Genomic DNA, 21849 nt, shown 5'->3' with positions numbered 1-21849 from the left:
TGTTGCCTACTATCCGATATGCATCTGTTAAATCTCAACAGGTGTCCTTCATTTCATCTGGAAATCCCATGCAAACCATGTTTCAATTTAAATACCATCAAAAAGGAAATGTTCTGTAAAATGGTTTGATCTCTGCTGGAAATTGCATAGGAGAAAGTCAAGGGCTGGAGCGGTGACTCCGCCATTCGGAGTGTGCACTGCTCTGAATACTGTATACTGTATACTCTGTATACTGACCTGAGCTCAGTCCCCAGCACCCACAGAGGGTGCCTTACGTCTCCCTTTGACTCTGACTGCGAGGGATCCCATAGCCTCTGTGGGCACTTGTACTCATGTGCATATATACCCACACACATACACATAATTTCAAAAAATAGAATAGTAAATGTTTGACTTAGAAAAGAAACAAGAAAGGGAAGTGTTGAGATCTCGAAGGGGTGTGTAGCAAGGCATATGTGCAACACCAGCACGCCCTGCTTCTCCGTACCTTCCTTTATAACTGATTTCCCTGATTTTCAGCTCCCTACAGGTGCTGGGCCTGTTTGGAAACCTGGCTGGAGGTTGCAGTTCGGGGCACCTGGCTGACCTCCTGTCCTCTCCCCTCCTACATAGGAAACGTCAGACTCCCACTCGCTTTGAAGTGTAGGCTACTTCTGCACCAGTACCATGTTCATTTGCAGTGCTATTCTAATTTGTATGTTTGCCAAGTTAGCCATGCGAAGTACTGTCTGCTTTCGATAAAGCAGAAGACACTGAGATTTTCAGATCTGTTTCAAGTTGTGTTCAGGCTAAAGAGATTTTTCCGCTGACCTCTGATCACAGCGGGCTATAAGCAGAGGGCCCTGCTCCCGGGTAATGGCCTTGGTACTAGGAGATCCTCATTAGTGGACTATGGGTGATGCTTTCCTTCAGAGTCTGTTTCTTAAGCACTGTTACTCCCTTGGATATCACATCATATTAATTATTCATTGACTAACTTTTTTCCAGCAGTAATTAATGAGATAAGTTACACAATGGAAACGGTAGTAAATATAATATAAAGCAATTACTGAAGTAGTAATTTTCATTCATAATTATTTTAATTACATGAGAGCCAGCTTATTTCAAGCCCTGTCTCCGCTGAGCTTCTAAAGCTGTCTCCAAGTTGGAGGTAGTCCGGGACGTTTTCTCCCACCCCTGCTTTAGTGAGCAGGCAGGGGCATTCAGGCAGCTGGGTAGCTGGAAGGCACTAGACAGACCCTGGGCTTTTCGAAAGACTGATAAGTCAAGATCCTGGCTTCAAAAGGAAGACAAAGACAGAAGAAATCTATGGGTACCAGCAAGAATAGCTAGATACCTTTCCACTCTCACAGGGCCCTGCACTCAGGTATCTGTCTACATACACACACATACACACACACACACACGCACACACACACACACACACACACACACACCTGACTAGTGCTCCGTGGTTGCCATCTTGAAATTCATAATAATTTTGTCTTTGATTTGTAAGTGAGGTCCGGTGCAGCAATGGAGTATATTCCGGAGCATTAGCCTCTCCTCACATCCACCAGCTCCCCTGCCCAGCCCCCTGATCCCACCTAGCCTTCCTCTGTCCATCCTACACAGTAACTGCTGCCACCGTGCACCGCTTTTCATAAGGGCATAAGTACATGGCAGGGTCCACCAGCACACCTGTGCCCACGCACGGCAGCCATGTTCTGCCGCGAGATGTATACATGATTGCATTTCTGGTGCAAGGCTGGGTGGGACTGAAATTCTCCCCACCCAGATCTAGGAGCCTAAAACATCCCAATGTGACGGTCACAGAACCGCTGAGACCCCAGAGAGCACAACAGAGATAGCAAATAAAAATGCCATGCCAACTGGAAGACCAGGCAAGAAGTCTGTGTGATGCTGCCTTCATCCCTGACCTCCCCTGAGGTGTAGCTTTCTTGGTAGAGTGGGCACACAAGGAAGCACAGGAATTGCAGGAGAGCCTCCACTCTCTCTATAGAGATCCCATCCAGTGTGTTCTTACTAAATTGACACATGATGACCTTCTCCAAATCAGGTTCAGCATCCATGAATTCTGTCAACTTCAAGTGGAAATATGTACAAGAAGAAAGTGGCATCTGAAAGGATCATAAACATATTTTCTTTGGTCATTATTCCCTAAGCAATACCGTATAACAGGTATTCATAGAGCACTGATAATGTCCCAGTGATAGGATGTAGGAGACATGAGAGGATGTGGGAGATGGACCAGCAGGTAAAGGTGCTTGCAGACAAGTCCGACCCGACTTTGATCCCCAGGCCTCAGATGGTGAAAAGGGAGAAAGAACCAACTCCCTCGCTCTATCTCAGACCACCATCCATGCTCTGTGGCACAGGCACACACGACAAACAAATGAAGAATAAATAAACCAAGTGTACAAGTAGGATCTGTGCAGCTATCATGCTGATGTATAGAAGGGACTGGGTATTAACAGGATGAAAACCAGCGTTCTGTGGATGTCAGTTGCTTGTAGAATTTCTCTTTTACCCGATGTAGAAAGCTAGTCAACCCCACCTTAGTTTTTTCAGCCCTCTTCCTTGTCACTGATGTTTCCAAATAGAAGGACCATTGGTTCCATGAGGCTGGACAGAGGATAGTAATTCCACTCACTGGCCTGAGCCAGGTTTGCTTTCTTCCCCAAACAGCTATCCTTGTGATCACAGCCTCCAAGTCACTTCTTTTGCACCCTTTTTGCCCTAAGCTTGCCTCTTCTCATGAAGGTTGAGATTGCTCTCACTTGGAGTTTAAGGCTCTGTTCAGGTCCCACTGCACCTAGGGATTCCTTTCTACAAACCTTACTCGTCCTCTTCCCCCTTCTTCAGTTAGATCTAAGAATTACATCATGCTACTTAGGACTCCACATTGCCAGTCCTTTCAGGCCCACAATGACAGGGGCATGGTTTCACTTTGTGCTTCCTGTGCCTGCACCTCTGGGATCTGTGCCAGATATGAGTGCGTAACAAGCAGCACCAAATTTATGATGGCGAAAAACTCCTTATTGACCCAATACTACAAGTAAAAGTTCCCTAGTCATGCATGACTGCAGACAGATCCTAAAGTCACTTTGCCTACATCTGGGAGGCAGAGCACAGCCATCCATCCGCACCCACAGAGACTAGCTCCGGGATACCCCTTGCAGATACCTACACCTACTAATTCTCAAATCCCTCGTGTCTAACAGCAGAGTGTGTGATAGCCACATCCTCCCATGTTCTTCACATTTTCTATATTACTCGTGACCCATAACACAGTGGCAGTGTTAAGTAGCCACCGTACCACATTCATTAGGAATTAACAGGAAAACGCTCTCTACATGTTCAGCACCCATGCAGGGTTTGGGTTAATATATTTTGATCACTGATTGGTTGACTCTGTGGATATGGAGTCCCCCGTGATTGGTTAGACCTGTCAATGTGGAATCACATGTGCACAGGGCTGACTGTACTTACAGTAGTGGCAATGCCAGTTCTTATCTAGACTCCTAGGGGCCATGAAGCCAGGAACTTAGTGGCATATGCCTAAATGCTGCATGATGCTCCTATATGCAAGTATGGGAAGAAAATACAAGGAAGCATTTTATAGTCGTCTATTAACTTGTCCCCCAGCTGCTCAGCAGCCTGCCTGGAGAATAGTAAAGGAATTGAGAATGTAAGTTAACTTTAACTTGTAGATTGAAATTCTAGTACTGTCAGCTTTGGGAATAAGTAACTAATGTGAGGGTCATCTAGTTTTGTTTTGAATTAACTAGGGATTGCTTAAAGTCTATTAGAAGAAAGAAATACCGTAGAAATCACATAATCAGGCCCTTCTCTTAACAGATAAGGAAGCTGAGACCCGCAGTGAAGTATTATTAGAACTGGCCCTAGAACCCAGGCATGAAGACTCTTGACTGAATGAATGGCTCTGCTGGAGTCTTTGCCAGGAAGGCCTGACAAGCTTACCCTGTCAGTTGTTGTCTTTATCTGCTTGCTGCTGCAATAACATAGTTTCTGGTCTTTGGTACTTTATCATGAGAAAAGGTTTATGTGGCTCATGATTCCAATCCCTGGCAATTCCAAGCAGCACGGCAGCTGGCATCTAGCAGATATTCTGCAGCTACGTTGCAGCATGGTCGATGAGTGAGTAGAAAGGACATGTGGGTTAAGGAGAAATCAAGACATCTAATCCAACCCTTCAGGAATGGCGCTAATCCCTTGAGAGCAGTGCTCCATGGCCCGATCACCATCCACCGCACTCCCTCCACCTCAGCATCCCCTCACTAGGATAAAGCTTCTGGCCGTGGTGCGACCCATGCTCTCAGTTCCTGCAGGAACCGTAGCATTCTGAGCAGGTGGGATGATTAGATTGTCTTACTCATGGCAGGGCTGCCAGCGTGAGGAAGATGCCCAAGACCAGCTTCCCTGCCAAGAACATCTCTACCCACTCGCCTTACCCCATGACTAGCTCTTTGCAGGAAAACCAGAAGGGCTGGCTCTCTCGAAGCCTGGAAGCCGTGTTCCCTGTCTAAGCTAATGTCACTTGTTCTAACTTTGTATGCAACTCATTTGGTCATAGCATGTGACAACATTCAAGCCAATGAGGCAAGAGAGGTGATCTGTATAAGAGAAACCAAACAAGAGTTTCCTTCCTCTATACCATCCACTGAGTGTGATGATTGTAGCCTAAACACAAACCTAGAGCAGCAATGAGAAAGCTTACTTTCTGGGCAGGACCATGAGCCTCTAAACTGATGTGTCCTGGAAACATTCCCCTTGGGGCCTCTGGTTTCAAAACCTGTCTCCACTGGTGTGTGTGTGTGTGTGTGTGTGTGTGTGTGTGTGTGTGTGTGTGTGTGTGTGTGTTCTGTTTGGTTATGGTCCCTGATCCCTGTCTCCAGACACACACAATCTATCAATACTTGTCTCATCTTTGAAAAGGCCGTAAGAGTGGTACTTCCCATAGACACACCTGAGTGACATTTTACTGGTTTGTCCTGAACATCTTCACCCTGGGAACAAACCCAGCTCAGTTTGCAACTGCTGACAAGATCACAGCTTGAGCTGATTCAGCCACAAGTCTGTATCTCAGTCTGTGATTGGATTCCCCTCGCGGTCCCCTCAGCCCTCCATCCTTAAACCTTGTGCCCCTGAGTGAGATGCAAATTAAACATCACATGCTGCTGACACTTAGACGCTGAGTTTATTTGCTTTAAAACACAGGAGAGACACGGAATTGCTTTGTTCACAGAGCTCAAGTGAGGAGGAGGGTTTTCAACTGCCAGACCGTTTCAGAGAAAGATCCAGGCACTGCCTAGCTCTGAGCTCCCACTGCCTCCTTTATCCTTGATCAGAGCTGTCAGGCTTTGCACGGGAACATCCAGGTCCCTGAGATTTAACGTGGGGGCCCTCAGAGGCACTGTGGCTGGCTCATTTGTTGGGCGCTGTGAACGTTTGCACCACGCTAATCATTCTCACGGGCCCCTTCCTGAGCAAGCATAGTGGGATTTCAGGGACATTACCAGATGGACAGTATGGGTAAGAACCAGGTCAACTCAACACTGGGAATGCATCTCGATGATAGAGGGCATTCATTATTAACTCTGGAGGCCCTGGGTCCAGTCCCTAACACCAAAACAAACAAAACAAAAGCAAATGTTTAGAAAACAATCCGTAAACTATAGAAAGACCTGCTTAGTTAAGCTGCCATGATGGAATAATAATACTAGCTCTGTTTAAAACTAAATAATAAGGGGAGGGAGGGAGAACTGGTGGGTATGTAAAATGAGATAGATGGATGGATGGATGGATGGATGGATGGATGGATGGATGGATGGATGCATGGATGGATGGATAGATAGATAGATAGATAGATAGATAGATAGATAGATAGATAGATAGATAGATGAGGAGGAGAAATAATAACATTAATTATATGCTAAGCATGGTGATAAGAACACTTAGAACATTTTCTCATTTGGACTACCCAGCAACACTGTGAAGCTTGTTCAACTATTAACCCTTTAATACTCACGAGAAATCTGGCTCAGACAGATAAGTAACTTCCCCAAAGTCACAGAGCCATTAAGCAAGGTAGGTAAAAGGTTTGTACAGGTCTGATTCTAAAAGCCTGTATACTAATCCTCCCTATATGGAAAAGTTATCTAAATAACCCAGATTGGGGCCAGAAAAGCTACTGATTGACTCCCATTAGCCAGGAATGTTGTACCCCTCAGACAGCACAGGGTGCTACAAGCCCAAGCCCCAGGTTCCAGCCTCTGTGTTTTGCTAACATGGTATTTGACCTGGAACAGACAGGCCCTTGAGCCTTCGCTCTGCCCTAGAGCTGGCTTTCCTACATAAGTCATAGGTTTATTGAGAAAGTTGTGGGAGGGGCTTGAAAATACTTTCAAATAATCATACAAATGTAAGCATTCTCTCTATTAGAAGTGGTGGGAACCAAGTCAGAAAAGCAGCAAGTGGATGGTATGGTTCACAAACAGCTCTGTATCCCAGTGAAGCTGTTTTCTGTTTTTTAATGTAGTCAAAGAACTTAGATAAATTTTTAGTTATGCTAAATGGGGTCTAGAGTTCCCATTGGTCAGCAGTCTGGAACTTCACTGTCTCAGTAACTGAAAATGTATAGAAGTAAATTTTAGCACTCTATAAGTAAGTCAGGAGTCACAGGTATCTAGTAGGACGCGGCTGTAGATGTTGTAGTTGCCGGAAGGCACCGGAGCTGCTCCTCAAGGGACATCTTTCTTCGTGGACTGTTCTACTGGACATGGGACTGACAGGACCCAGGGCTCCTGCAGATGTCTTTCAGAATGACTTTTCTTCTATGCACAGACAGGGTGTACAACCCAACAGTTAGAGCAAAGCTCAGGAGAGCAATAAATTGCCACAGCCCAGAGTCTCTCAGCGCTTCATTGGTCTGCAGGTGGCTGAAGAGCATGGAACCGAGACGTTCTGTGCCCACGTCAGATAGCCGCAAGGCCAGGGGAAAACGGCTGAATGAGGGAAGACGACCGTATTGTCCTTGCAAGTGGGCCAAATGAAGCACGTGAAGGTTGTCCATCCATGTGGAGCAGCCACTGGCTCTGAGCAGCTGGAGTGTGGTCCAGCCCAGGCCCTTGGCGTGGTCTCCTCCCTCACCCCTGCTCAGATGGCCTCTCATCATCACCTGGATAGCCCATACATCTTCAGCCTTCTCTGCCAGGGGAGGAGTTGTCCTAGCAGGTCCCAGCTCTCTTCACAAGTCCTAGGCCCCATCACAGTTCTTACCACTACTCTCAGTAGAAGAATTAATTCCACCCTTAAAGTACTCACTACACCAAGAAACACTTTACAACACACTATCCCCATAACAAGGTGTGCAAATTTGTGTCATCGAGGACAACTAGCTGCTACTTCTTTCCCCCATCTCTCAGTTAGAACCTAGGACAGCAGGAGGACACAGCCTGCCGGCCCCGCCTTCAGGATGGTGTGTCCTTGGGAAGGGTTTCTGCACTTCTTCTGGGGGGCAGACCCTGCAGGACTCTGGGCTGGCCCCTTCAGACTGTAGCTCTGAGTGCCCTGTGTTGATAAGACCCTAAGTATCCATATAAGTATTTTCTTATATGTGAATACTAGCAGAAAATACTTATGTGGATACTTCTCATATATGCCTTACTTACTAAATTAGTAAATATTATTTTATATACGTTGTGTTGTAGTAGATTTAATACAGAATATTACTTGTTAAAAACTGTCGACAAGCCCAAGAATGTTTGAGGAGCGAGCCGAGGAATTTTGCATCTTATTGTATTTTTCCTTTTATCTATGAAATGCCTTTCTTCTTGGCTGGACTACATACAGGCCTTTATCCAAATGACAGTAAAATGATATTTTAAATATGACCAGATCACCAAACAATAGTTTTTATATCTTGGTCCATCAGGATGACCATATCCTAAATGTCAGTAGTGTACTTTGGCACTGTTGAGGCAGATTCCCCACGCCGTGGCGCCCATCTCAGCTGAGAGAGTTCATCATTATAAAGGATACAAACCTAGGAAGTGACCAGGCACCCTCATTAAGTGACATCTCTGCCCTCTGGTATCGGAACCCAGTGGTCAAGCTTTATGCACACAAGCCCTTCTCACACTGGCATCTAGACACAGCCCCACACTCCCAGCAGGACTGTGTGAAAGGCTCAGTGGCCTGAGCCAGACCTGCACTCTATTGTTTGTGTCAAAAATGTCTCAACTGCTACAACAGCATCCGCAGTAAAAGAGGCATAATTTATGTCCGAGTTTATGGACCTTCTATATTACTGAATTTCTCTCCTGCTGAGTGTGACAGGTTCTGTCAGCTTTTATCCTTCTCCGGGGCCAGCAGAAGGTTCTGGGGCCCTTTGGGACATGTGCAGTGCTATATAAGTCTTCTTTATGGCCTTTACCGCCACCCAAGCCATAACCAACTCCCATGTCGCTGGTTCTGCGTACAGGAGTCACGCTGCCTGCCCTACACCTCACCTTGTCCACATCTGCTCACGGAGCTCCCAGGGTCTCCTCCAGAATATGACATTCTCCCATGCTAATCCACAGCCCCTTCATACTCTTCTCTTTATAAACCTCAGTATAGTGTCATCCTGTAGTGAAAACGCCATCTAAATAAGCATTTGATCAAAGGTTTGGTTTGAGAACGGTAATGACTATTGAGAAAGAAAAGCAAAGAAACCCCTGCTGATTGCCTGCAGCCATGGGTATGGGATGTTAAGAGGCAAAGGGAGAGTCCCACGTGGCTCTATGACTAGTAAAAATAATAGCTGAAGTTAGCCTTCAGCTCATGAAGTTAGTAACAGTGTCATAAGACAAACCTGAGAATGTAGAAATAAGCAAAGCCGTAAAATATTAGAATTATAGTATAGATTACTATCTGCATCTTTGAAAAAAAAAAAAAACAAAATAAAATCAGCAAACCTAGCCATGGTAGGTGGACCACACCCTGCAGTCCCAGCACTAAGGATGCTAAGTAGGAGGATTGCTACAAATTCAGCTTGTGTGACACAGCAGAGAAAAATGTAGACTAGAAGATAGAGGACCATTCAGGGACCCACAGGTCTCTAATTGAAAAACAACAACAAAAATACCATCAGAGTCCTAAAAGGAGTGAAGAAAAACTGGTTCAGAAAATATTCAAAGAAAAAATGAATTTTTACTAAAAATTTCAATTTTTACAAAATAAACAACCTGTAGTTTTCAACAATTAAATGAACCCCAGGTGAGATGAAGCCAAAGAAATCCAAGTCGGGGCACATGAGTTACTTCTCTCATTGCTGCCACAAAAATACCTGACCAAATGAGTGCAAGAGAGGAAGGTTTGTGAGTCGTCCATCAATCGCGGGACTGCAGTAGAGAGGTCAGCTGTAGCTATGGCAGCAGGAAGATGGCACAGCTGGCCTCAGTATGTCCACTCCCTCAGCCCCTTGGTTCAGCCTAGGGCCCGCATTCAGCCTCGTCTCTCCTTGGCTTTTCTGGAAACACTGTAGCATATGCCCAGAGATGTATATACAACACTCAGATTTTCAACAACAAAGGCTAATTCCTGAGTATAGACGTGGGGCTCAGATGTTAGGATGCTGGCTAGGCATGCTCAAAGCCTGGGTTTGCTTCCCAGCACCACATAAACTTGCTGTGGTGGTTCATGCCTATGATCCCAGCACCCAGGAGGCAGATGCAGAAGGACCAGGGGATCAGAATCATCCTCTTCAGCTATATAATCAGTCTGAGGCCTGCCTAGACTACATGAGATACTGTCTTTAAAAAAAAAAAAAATTAAGCAGTGAGAGATAACTACCACACATGTAGGGAAAGCTGTTCAAGCCATTTCAATGACACTGGATCATGAAGCCGTGGCTGTCACAAGAAAGTCACACGTCATTTTTCAAGTGCTGAAGGAAGAAAACTGCCTTATCTGTCAGTCCATATCCAGAGAAATCCTTCAGGAATGACAGACACTTCAGCAGGAAAACCAGCAGATTCACCCTAAAGGCTAAAGACAGTCGGAGTCTTCCATGAGGGGAGAAGGGACGTTGACATATCCAAAGAACAGAGCAAAAAGAAAATGTGAAACATAATTCCAAGAAATGTTCTTTCCCTTGGGCATTCTTATTTATTCATTATTCTTTGTCAATTTCATGCACGCATATAGTGAAGTTTAGTCATTTTCGTCCTTCATTTCCTCTGGCAGACTTTGTAAGTTGCATCTGATGGATGAAGCAACATTAGAAATATCGTTCCCCTGACTTGACTGTTACATAGTGGACACCTATGTTGAAATATCATCATGTGTTTTCTAAATATTCACAACTGCTGGGTTTCAACTAAGCTTTTAATTTAAAATAAATAAAAATTAAATTAAAAAGAGAGAGGTCACCATATTAGTGTCAAGTTAAGTCAACTTGAAAGTAAAATAAATTACCAGAGACTGAATGCAGAGTAAGGTAGTAATAAACATCTTAATTCCCCCAAGGCTGACACCAAATAACAGCGAAAGATAGAGAAAATATAAAATGTGTTCAGGATCTGGAGATGTGGATCAGTGGGTAAGAGCACTGGCTGCTCTTCCAGAGGACCCAAATTTGATTAGCAGCATCCATAATTCCAGTTCCAGGGGATCCTGTGCCCTCTTCTGCCTTTGAGGCTACCAAACATAAAATAAAAAGAATTTTTAAGTATTCAAATAGTTTGAAAGTATCTTTCCAAAAAGTGACATATCCTAAAACTCAGCATATTCCTTGATATTTTACATCTACACAAAACCCTATACAAAAGTATTGATAGCAATTTTATTTTTAATAGCACAATGCTAGAAACAGCCAAAATGTCCCTCCATAGATGAATGGTTAAATGACCATGGAATACGGCTGGGCAAAAAGGACTAGATTGCTGATAAATACCAGTAACTGAAGCGGGTCTCAGCACATTGTGGTGGTCGTGTTTTTAAAGGGCCTATTTCATAAGGACATACATATATGAAGGTAATTGGAATAAATCTGGTTTTTACAAAGGCCTTATAGAGTGTATTATTTACAAAACAACAACATTTTGGAAGTGCAAAGAGATCAGTGTTTGCCAGGCACTGGCATGACCAGGGCAGTGGCAGAAAAGAGGCTGTGGTTCTAAGGGGTCCCAGGTGGAGCCTGGAGATGGAATCCCCATGTGTTGGCAGGAATCCAAGCCTGTGATCCAACACAGAGCTGGAGCCATGTTGTGATGTTGTCATTTTGTGGTTTGATGTTTTCATCCATCTTATTACCTGTAACCACTGGGAAAAACTGGGTGGAGGACACATGGAAGGTCACTGTAATATTTTTACACTGTCGAACGAATCACTAATCATCACAAAATGCAATTTTTTTTAATAGAAGTTGAAGAGGTGTCTCGGTGTTTCAAAGCAAGAGTTAAGAGTTTGGGTCTCAGCCCCCACATCAGTCAGCACACAACTGCTTGTAATTCCATCTCTGCACCCATACATACATGGCATTGGCATACACACACACACACAAATAAAAAAAAATAAATACCTTGAAAAACAAGCAGGCCATGAGAACAAGTCTGCTGTGGTTTTCTGCCTGTCCAATCCCTGAAGTGGTGAAGCCCTAGCTGAGTGTCGTGGTCTGTCTGTCCTCACTGGAGCCACCCCAACTTCCAGAGTGCTGTCGGGAGGGCACCTGTGATTCTCAGTCCTGTGACCTGGCCCACAGGTGCACTTCATTGCTACAATGCAACAAAATCTGTTAAAACTTCAAATTCCTAGCACTATGTTCAATTAGGACAATTGATCCAACCACCAGACTGAGGCCTTCCTCTGGAAAGTCTAAACACCTAACCTCACTGGAGTGTTATAACTGTATAGCCAAGAGATCTTGGCAATGGGACTTAACCTTAAACCCAAGAAGCCCCTCTAGTCTTGTTCCTACCCCACTGGTAGGGTCCAGGATTTACCGCTGGACATTAGGCGTCAGATCTGCATACTTCACTCTTCTATGCTGCTTGCTAGATCCTGTGGGTCTAACTTTTCAGTATCAACCCATAATGCAAATGGTAGCGTGATGGAATGCTTGGGCATCCCTAAAGTATTAGGTGAACTGTGTGTGTGTGTGTCCATCTGTGTGGCTTGAATAATATAACCATTCCTGTCCTTGGTGAGATCAGTAGCTCAGTGGGCAATGTGCCGGAGAAGAAAGCCTCAGTTGAATCTGGGGCACTGGGCAAAGCTCACCAGGAGAGGATACCACTGCATCTCAGTCCTCAGAGAATGGGTAAAAGGAAGAAGCCAGGAGAAGAAAGGGAAGAAGGACTTGTGATGTGGGAGGTAGAGTGTTCAAAGGCCTCAGTTTGAATGGGCAGTAGCCCACCAAGATAGTGAGACATGGACAGTGGTCAAGGTCCAGACAGACTCATTGAAATGAAGCTGGAGTCATGATAGGGACCCAACCGTGAGGAGCATCAAAAGCCATGTAAAATAGAGACATCGCTCCTGGAGGAAGGAGAACAAACAAAAGAATTTGGTATAAACAGACAGTGCTATTTTTTGTTTTTCTGTTTTTTGTTTTTTTTGTTTGTTTGTTTGTTTGTTTTTCAAGACAGAGTTTCTAAGTGTCCTGGAACTAGCTTTTGTAGACCAGGTTGTCTTCAAACTCACAGAGATCCACCTGTCTTTGCCTCCCAAGTGCAGGGATTAAAGGCTTGTGCCACCACCGCCCGGCTAGTCAGCTTTTCTTAAACTGTCCCATCTACCTTTTTCCTCTGAGTTTTTATCTTTCTCTATTTCTATATACCTTTCTTTACTTCTTACTCCATGGCTTGCTGTGTATCTGGGCTGGTCCCTAGAGTCCTCCTCCTTATCCTGCTCCTCTATCCTTTCTTCCAAGATTTCTCCTCCTATTTATTCTCTCTGCCTGCCAGCCCCGCCTATCCTTTCTCCTGCCTTGCTATTGGCTGTTCAACTCTTTATTAGACCATCAGGTGTTTTAAGACAGGAAAAGAACCACAGCTTCACAGAGTTAAACAAATGCAACACGAAAGAATGCAACTCATCTTTGCATCATTAAACAGATGTTCCACAGCTTAAACAATGTAACACATCTTAAAATAACATTCCACAACAGGAGAGAGGGGACTCTGTCCGCTGAGAAATGCCTCAGCACTGTTTGCGTCCCTTGCTTCCCCTGTGAGGTCATAGTTTTAGTACAGCTGTTATCAGTGGAGATGCTACCAGTAAAAGACTGCCATCACCCAGGCCTGGTGGTGGCTGGGCAACGGGCGTATTTGTTGAGATGTTACCAAGTGTTTAGTAGCCTTCAAGCCTATAGCATTTATATCACCATCCCAGGAAATGACAGGGAACCCCTCCCTGGTCATTTGTCACTCCGAAGCGGTGACAGCAGCTTAACTGTGAGATCCAGGGTGTGTCGTTTCTATTTTGGGTCTTTTCTTTTATGACCTGTATTCAGACCTGGGCCAGATTCTAGAAGGGATGCATCATTGTCAACTAAGTCAGGGCCTTAGCAAGCACGTCCCCCAGAATAAAGCTGGGCATATCTCAAAGGTGTGTTTGAGATATTTGAGTCCCACCCACCTTGGCTGCACTTGTACACTCTACACAGTGTTGATTCGAACAAACAACAGGTACTGATTGAGGGCATTGACCATAATTTAATAAAACTGATCAAAATAACCTTTGTTCATCTTTATTTCCTGGACTTTAGCAAATGTCACCCTAGAGTATGGCATGGAGACCCACCTCTGTGGTTGCTGCCTGTCCCCACCATCTTTATCATGAGGAAAAATCTCTGGGCTATGTGCAACTTTGTTCTCTGTGTGTTTTTGTTGTTGTTGTTGGTGGTGGTGGTGGTGGTGGTTGTGTGTGTGTGTGTGTGTGTGTGTGTGTGTGTGTGTGTGTGAGAGAGAGAGAGAGAGAGAGAGAGAGAGAGAGAACCCCAGTGTGTTTTAGGGGTCAACCAAAATGCTATGACTATGAAGCCCCGATGTTCAGCCCCCTACCCCCTCCATAACTCCATTGATAGCAGCCCCCTCCCATGGCAATAATTCCATTGACTGTAACCATCACCATTCAGTCACCTGGAAGGTAGATTTTTCACTCATGAGGAAAAGATATTATTCAGTCCCTTGAACATGGATTGTCTCTTTTCCTCTCCATCTCAAAATCCCAGATCCCTCCCTCAATGTCAGATACCAGTGACAGGATAGAAACCAGATCTCTGCCACTGAGACAAGGCGCAACCCTGCAGGTGTTGTGTGATGGTGAAGGATTCAGACAGATAATATGTGTAGACCAAGGCACTGGCAGGAAGACATGGAAGCCAGCATGGGTGTTCATGTTCAAACTCCAGCTTCCCTAACTCTGCCAGTCACAAAGGTGCTTTTATGGTCAGATTCCCTGGGATGGTTTCTTTTCTTGTGGTTTCCATAAGAGAAGCAGAGACTCCAGTATTTCTCTCCTCCCAGTCCCACAAAGGGGAATTTATGAGATTCCCCTTAGAGCAAAGCATTCTGAGATTTAAGAGATGGGTGGAAGGAAGCTTTTACCATGCCTGAGCTCCTTGGCACTTGAGACCATAAACCCTAAGGAGCCCCCAAACCTCATCCTTCATGGAAGTTCAGTGCTATAGAAACCTATAATCACAGTTGGGAAGTGGCAAACAGGCTATTGCTGACTCAACACCTCAAAAGTGACCAGCATTTTCTGAGATTAAAGCTTAACCTCAGAGGAACCCATCCAGGAATGTTTTGGTTCAGTTTCACAGATGGCCTGGAAAAGGTTGAGTAATATATGAGTGCTGGCATTTTATTTGTGACGGAAGCACACTTCGGTGGATCCTTGATATCTGAATTTTTGTGGTTAATTAATTACTATTTGAACATACGGATCAGATTTTCCTGTTGTCGTTGAGCATAGAGGGATGATGTGGCAGATTCCAGCACATGTTGGGTGTCAGATGGAGACGCTGTTTCTGTAGAGGCACTGTTCTGGGAGGTGATTCTTTTAAATGTAGGATGTATAGATATGTTTGTGAAGGATCATCAGCTCTTTCGTGAAGGACTCAGAAGCTACCGCTCACACACCATGCCGGCATCCGTAATGACTACAGCACTGAACTCTACAGTGGGAAAAAAAAAAAGAATGAAGCGAGCCATTTCACTTTTGACAGTCCCAAATTCTCTGGAAGCTTCCAGCAGGCCTTGAAACAGCAGATCCCTGTGGCCTTCCTGGCAGCCTCCTTGCCATCTGACATTTCCCTCTAAAGCAAAGATAACGTTACTTTTGACAGTTTGCAAACATATTTTGAGGTTTGGGGGTTTTCTTGAATTTGTGTAGGTGTTTAGAATCAGAGATGCATTTGGAAAAAAAAAAAACATTCTGAGAACAGCGGCAACATTGAAACAAGTGCCAGGCTGGTACAACCCCTTCCTCTGAAGTCGCCACACATCTAGCCAGTGCCCGGTGACCAAAGGGACTGCTCCTTCTGGGTTTATTTCTGTGTCTAATTTTATCTGGTTTTGGCTGCTTTGGGCCTTGACGGTTGCCCTGTGAGTCTAGGTCCTGGCTGACAGACGTGTGCAGTCTGCACCTCCCCTTGCCTTTGCCAGGATGGCAGCCTGCTGGTGTTTCCTGTTTGCTTATTTGGCTTTCTTTCCCTTTCCTTCCTGGGGGGCCCGGTGGACCGGCAGCTCCGTGGCCCAGCAGACCAACTGCAGAGGTTCCGTGCCATCCAGCAAGGGCAGCAGCAGCGGCAGCGGCAGCAGCAGCAGCAGCTCCTCCAGCGACTCCGAGAGCAGCTCCGGATCCGACTCCGAGACGGAGAGCAGCTCCAGTGAGAGCCAGGGCAGCAAGCCTCCACACTGCTCCAGCCCCGAGGTAGGCAGCAGCTGCTGGCTCAGGCTCCGGCTCCGAGGCCAGCGACCCTCCAGCCCTGGCTTTCATACTGCCTGCCTACCCCACCGTCCTGCCGTCCCCCAACCTGGAACAAGCTGCTGGGCTGTGGGACTCTGCTCTCTATTCCCCCGCTGTGTCCCCTCCTCCCTGTCTCGTGATGACACCGAAGCATCAGCTTTTACTGTCTAAAAATCTCTATTCGGCTTCCAGAAATTTCCACATATGCCATAAACATCACTGGCAGGAAATAACCCATGGCTGGGGTCTCCCCCTCGGGGTCATCCCAGGCAATAACCAGGCAGAGAAGTTTGTCACTTGGGAAGTGTGACCACCCATAAATCACAGGCCAAAGAGTTTTATGCGTTGGGCATGCTTAGAATCTTACCTTTCTGCAGTTTGTCACGGATCAGAAGAACAAGGGCTATAAATATTAATAAAACCACACTTACTATGTTTTCTTTGTGAAAATATAAAGGGAGAAATTAGCATACACCTACAAATAATAATGAAACCTTTTACAGCTGTGATCGGTATCTAAGGGGAAGATTTAGGTGCCTCATATAAAAACATTATAAGGTACCAATAAAAACCATTGCTGTTTCTACTTTCAGTGGAATGGAGGAAATAAAACAATAACTCAGAGTCCGGGGATTCCTGGGTGGGGGCCGAGAACCAGGTCCTCAGGCCTGTGGAGCTGTAAGGGCAGGCTTTGGTTTCTAAATAATGAATAAAACTGCCTCCTCTTGAGAATATAAACAGCTGACATCACTGTGGGTTGTGGGGTGAAAGGCTTTGTTTACACCCTCTGTGCTAAGGGGCCGAGATTCCAAATAAGCCCTGAGACACGAAGGCAGACCCACTCGTGAAAAGTTCACCTGTGAAAAACACATGTGGGTACCTTGTGGAGCATGCACACCCAGTGTCAAACCTGTGCCAACCCTGGAAGAGTTACGTCCCCATTCCAAGTTCACAGAGGGCCCCTCACACCCGTTCAGGCTTTTGTTCTATGCCCCCACAACCCTTCTTTGCTCTCCGGCCCCTTTCTGCATCATGGCAAACTCACCGTTCATCCTAAAATAAGCCTTCTCAGAAGTTTGTTCTCTCATTTCCACGGAGTTCCCACCTGTCTACCCAGCTGTGTGTGTCTCTGTATCTGCCTCTGTCCTAGACATAAGATCAAAGGCCTTAGCTACACTAGCCTATTTATTTTACCCTGACTATTGCCAAAATCTAAGCCACTATCCCTCCCTCACTCTTCATTCATTCATTCATTCATTCAGTATTTATTCGGTAAATATGCATTAACCATCAGCCGTAGTACTTGGCTGGGCTGGGCTTGGGAATGTAAGTTACATGACAGAAAATGTCCTGTCGGCCCAAAGCTAGCATTCCAATGGGAGTTATCTGAAATAGAAAAGCATAGGCATTAAGGAGAATAAAATACAGGAGGTAATTGATCTTTATTGTTGAACACCTTGTACTACAATTCATTGAGAAACTCCAGAATATTGAATTATAAAGAATAACAGATCTGGGCATATAGTCCATGCTAGTGTACTTGCCTAGCATGCACAGAGCCCTGGGTTCAGCGCCTATTATCAGAAAGGGAAAAGGAGAGAAAACAGATAGTAGAGAAAGTGAAAGTACTGCACCCCAGGACAGTGACCAGCCAGGGGTAGGGTCTGTGAAGTGCCTCCTATCCAGGTTTTACTCTGTGACTTGGTTGGTTAAAATCACAAGTGACAAGTCTTGCTTTTGAAAGACACTAAAACACGAGCCCTAGGGCTCCTGAGCTGCCTAGAGTTTGGCAGGAGAGCAGCAGTGTGCTCTGTAAAAGCATCAAGCCTGCAATTCTGGGCGGTGGATGCAGGCTTTTGTCAGTTCTTTCTGAAGTTCTAGGAAGTCCCTGGCTAAAGAAGGGGGGGGGGGCTCTGAAGTCTGAATTGTGAGAGAGCGAATGAGATTTCCAGTTTCTTCCTTCTCTGTGGAGGGAAAACAGAAGCTGAGCAGTGCATTAGCCACACTGCCCAGTCTTCCTTACTGCTGCAAAGAATGTGTGTACTTGTTGGAGTAAGAGTCGGGTTCTTTGAGCCTCACCCTTTAACCCAAGGTGAGCACAGACACGTAGCCTGTAGGAACGACAGTGTGGGTGAGATGAGCCTCGCGGTCCTAGGTAGCAGCGAGTCTCTGATTCTCTTGGAGGTGGCTGGCCTAGACGGCCTGGCAGACAGCACGGAGCCCTGTATTACAAGCCTCGTGTGATAGGCCAGCTCCTGACAACCACACTCCCCCAATCCACTGCTCAGACTCAACTTTTGCTGCCTTGAAGCAAATGGCCTTGGCCCTCACTTCTCTTCCAGACCATCCTTCTCATGGGAGTGGAGGAAGCATTTGTGTTCGGATGTCCTCACGTTCTTCCTCCACTCTGCCAGTGCTTAGAAAGCTCCTTGTGCCCCACCGAGACTCCTACAAACCGTTCTTTCTGGATATGATTGCTGAAAACCATTTCCTCATCTATGAATCACCCCAGCATGGCCAGGCCAGGTTTTGGTGCACCATCACATAAAAGCCTCTGTCAGCATGCACATAGCTGTGAATCCCCTCTGGGCTGCCCTATGCTGGACCGTTCTCAGCCTCTCGTTTCTTTCATTTGGTTTTTCTTGCATGGGTTTTATTGGCATTCGGTATATACTCTTTCGTGCCAGTGCTTCTCATGGGTGGAATCTGCTTCTCCATGCAGCTGCCACATTGACTGCACACAGGGATTCCTGGCCCAAGATTGCCAGAGTCCCTACAGAAAGACTCTGGTCACATCATATGAGTTCTTGGATAAAGCAGATTAATCTCATGTCTTTATATTGGATACCTCTGGACCCTAAATATTGCTCTTATAAACTACATTTTCCATTGTTATCATTCCCTAGTGGATCAGACCATGACAGGTCTTCATGAAGTACCTGAACATAAAATACATTTTAGAAAAGACCACTACAGATTCCTTTTTACAGTCAGCAGAAACATGAGGCACATTGCTTGTGCTAACAGAAGCACAGTCTGTTAATCAGGCACCTCTGAGCCACATGGCATGTGTGCTGTAAAGGAGTAAATGAAGTGGGAATGTTCATGGTGAGCTTGTGTGTGAATCAGACCGAAGACTGATCAGGGCAGAGAGCTCTGGTCATACGTAGAACCCAGTGAGCCGCCAGGAAACAAACACAAACCCAGGGCAGAAGTCTCAGTGATAACCTCAGGATTTGGGTATCACCAGTGCATGGTGGTGGGCTGGAATGCGGAGTCTCAGGTCACTCAACTGTTTTGAGCTTCCATGACCACAGGGGCCTCCCCTCCACCATGACAGCCACAGCTCCAGCACTTCTCCCTAATCTCTGAGGAATAAACAGTATAGATTGAGAGCAGATGCGTGGCCACCAAGCTCCCAGCCCTGGCGAGACTGTTGTAAGGCAATAAAAAAGAGCTGGCCCTAGCCTGAAAGAAGCGTAGACTGCGTTTTTGCTCCACGTTAAATGCCCATGAAAAAACACCGAAAGGCTCTGCCACTGGGTGTCATAGAGGACAGCGGACATTGTCTGCCAAGAGTCATGTTTTCTCTGAAAAGCATATCTAAAACTCTTGTTTTAGGTTCAAGACCGACGCTTCACAGAAGAATGAGATCCCTTTCACAAGGCAACTCAGAGAGTGCTGGGGGAGGGGAGTCAGCAAGTGCAAGAACCCACTCTGTGCACCTGCCAGTGCCTGGGAACCGTGCAGCCACGGCGTATCACTTGGCCTTTCTGAGCCTCATCCACAAATTAGAGATAGCGTTTCTTATCTGTAACGATTAAATTGGAGGAGGTATGCAGAGTGGGAGGCACACTGTAGGTGCTCTAGCAATGACAGATGATTCCAAGATGATGGGCTCTTGAATGCCAGTCTGGGAATTTGGATTTTGTCTAAGAGGCAATAGGAGGTTATTGTAGACCCTTGAGAAAGGGAGTGTGATTTAGTGATGTGTCGAAAATGATACTTCAGACTGATTCATTCAGCTGTGAAGTACAAAAGGAAAAAAAAAATGACCCTAGAGTACATCTGGCAGTGGGCCCGTCCTAAGTGTATGAAATTCTACAATTCGCCGTTAATGGTCCCGCTCTGAAGTTCCAGTGCGACTCTCTCCACATGCAGCTGTGTTTAGGCTACAAATAGACTTCTGTGTTGTCTCACACAAGAGCTGTGGAAGCGTGGGGTGGATGGGGGAACCTAGTGTCAAACGCAGCAGCAAGTATCTGAGTGCTGCGCTCTGTCTGGTGACTGAGCCCTCTCTACCACACAAACCCATTCTTCAAGGCCCCTTCTGCTTCCACCCCACATGGCACAAAGCATTTCGGGGAGACAAACTTGGAACCTATGCATGTTTGCCATCAAATTATCTTTCAGGGGGCTGTAGCTGCAGTTCAATTGGTAGACCAAATGCCTAGCTTCCATGGGGTCCTGAGTTCCATCCCCCCGGGCTATGTAAACCCAGTGTGGTAGTTCACACTTGTAATCCCAGCCCTTGGGAAGTAGGAAAAAGGGGCTCAGAAGTTCAAGGCCATTCAAGGCTGCTTATTAAGTTCAAGGCCAGCCAGATTCTGTGTCAAAAAGGAGCTAAAATTAGCTTTCAGATGCTCTTCAGAAGGTTCAGGAGCCCCCTTGGAAAGAAGCGGTTCTGTGTCCCTTGTCTTCCCACTTGCCTCCATTATAGTCTAATCCTCTGCAGGCTTCTCTTCTTCCCTTTCTCTGGAGCAGCCAAAGAAAGCAGAAAATCGCATGTAACATTCAGAGGCAGCAAGAAGATAACAGCTTGAATACCCCAATCCAAATGCTCTAAAGTCTGCAGCCCACAAAGACTGCCGCCTTGGGGCCGCAAGTGGAAAACTCCACACCAGGACCCTTGAGCTGCTTTTAAAACTGTACAAAATTACTGCCAGGAGGTTGGGAGGTAGCCCTGTAAGTAAAGTGCTTGGTGCACAAGGGTGAGGAGCTGAGAACCCCATAAAGCCAGGCATGGCCGCTCATGTCTGTACTCGTAGGCCTTCTGCAGAGAGATGGGAGGGAGGCAGACCCGGGAAAATCCATGGAAGGAGACTGGCGGGCCAACTAGTCATCGGCAGCACCAAACAACAGAGACCCTACATCCAACAAGGTAGAGGATGAGTGCTAACACCGGAGGTTGTCTCTGACCTCTGCATGCATGCTGTGGTGTGTACCGAAATACACTTATGCATGTATACACATCACACGCAGACAGACACATGCCATCAGATATGTATGAAGTTTAATGACTTTTATTTTTATTAATTTTTTTATTTCATTTTACATTCTAACCACAGTTTTCCCTCCCACCCTTCCTCCCACCTCCACTTGCTTCCCCACCCCCTATCCACTCCTCCCAGTGGGTAAGGGTTCCCATGGGGAATCAGCAAAGTCTGGCACATTAAGTTGGGGGCAGGACCAAGCCCCTCTCCCCTTCATTAAGGCTGAGTATGGCATCTCATCATAGGGAATGGGCTCATTTAAACTTGGGTTCCATCTCTAAATGATCTCATAATTATATACAAATAGTCTAAAATCCAAAAATAACACAAAACCTGAAGAAGTCGTAGCCCAGAGCGTTTGGAATAAGGGAGACTAAGTTGATCTCAGTGTTAAGAGCGACCAGCAGGATGTCCCTGCTCCCCAGCACAGCTGTGATTGGTGGACACCATACTGTGGCCAGTTCCTGCTGGCTCCATCCCCTGATGTTAGCAGAGATTTTCCATCTCCCTAACTGTGTGTGCCCTCAACTCCTGCAGACCTGTCTAGCAACCTCGTATCTCAGACACAGCCCTCTCCTGGCCCACTTAGATATGT

At 45.9% G+C, this 21849-nt stretch overlaps 1 protein-coding gene across 3 annotated transcripts in view; it reads left to right on the top strand.

The window, feature by feature from the left end:
- The window catches only part of Aff3 (ALF transcription elongation factor 3), a 462391-nt gene that overhangs the window by 403024 nt on the left and 37518 nt on the right, over nucleotides 1-21849 (top strand). For all 3 annotated transcript variants that reach the window (XM_057751149.1, XM_057751148.1, XM_057751147.1), the window contains one exon: nucleotides 15759-15945. In XM_057751149.1, coding sequence (XP_057607132.1) covers nucleotides 15759-15945 — 187 coding nt within the window. The remainder of the gene's footprint in view (nucleotides 1-15758; nucleotides 15946-21849) is intronic.

Source organism: Chionomys nivalis, chromosome 19 (assembly GCF_950005125.1).
Source record: "Chionomys nivalis chromosome 19, mChiNiv1.1, whole genome shotgun sequence".
NCBI classification, from domain to species: domain Eukaryota; kingdom Metazoa; phylum Chordata; class Mammalia; order Rodentia; family Cricetidae; genus Chionomys; species Chionomys nivalis.
Note: the sequence above shows the minus strand (reverse complement) of the source record. Positions and strands in the feature narration are given on the sequence as shown.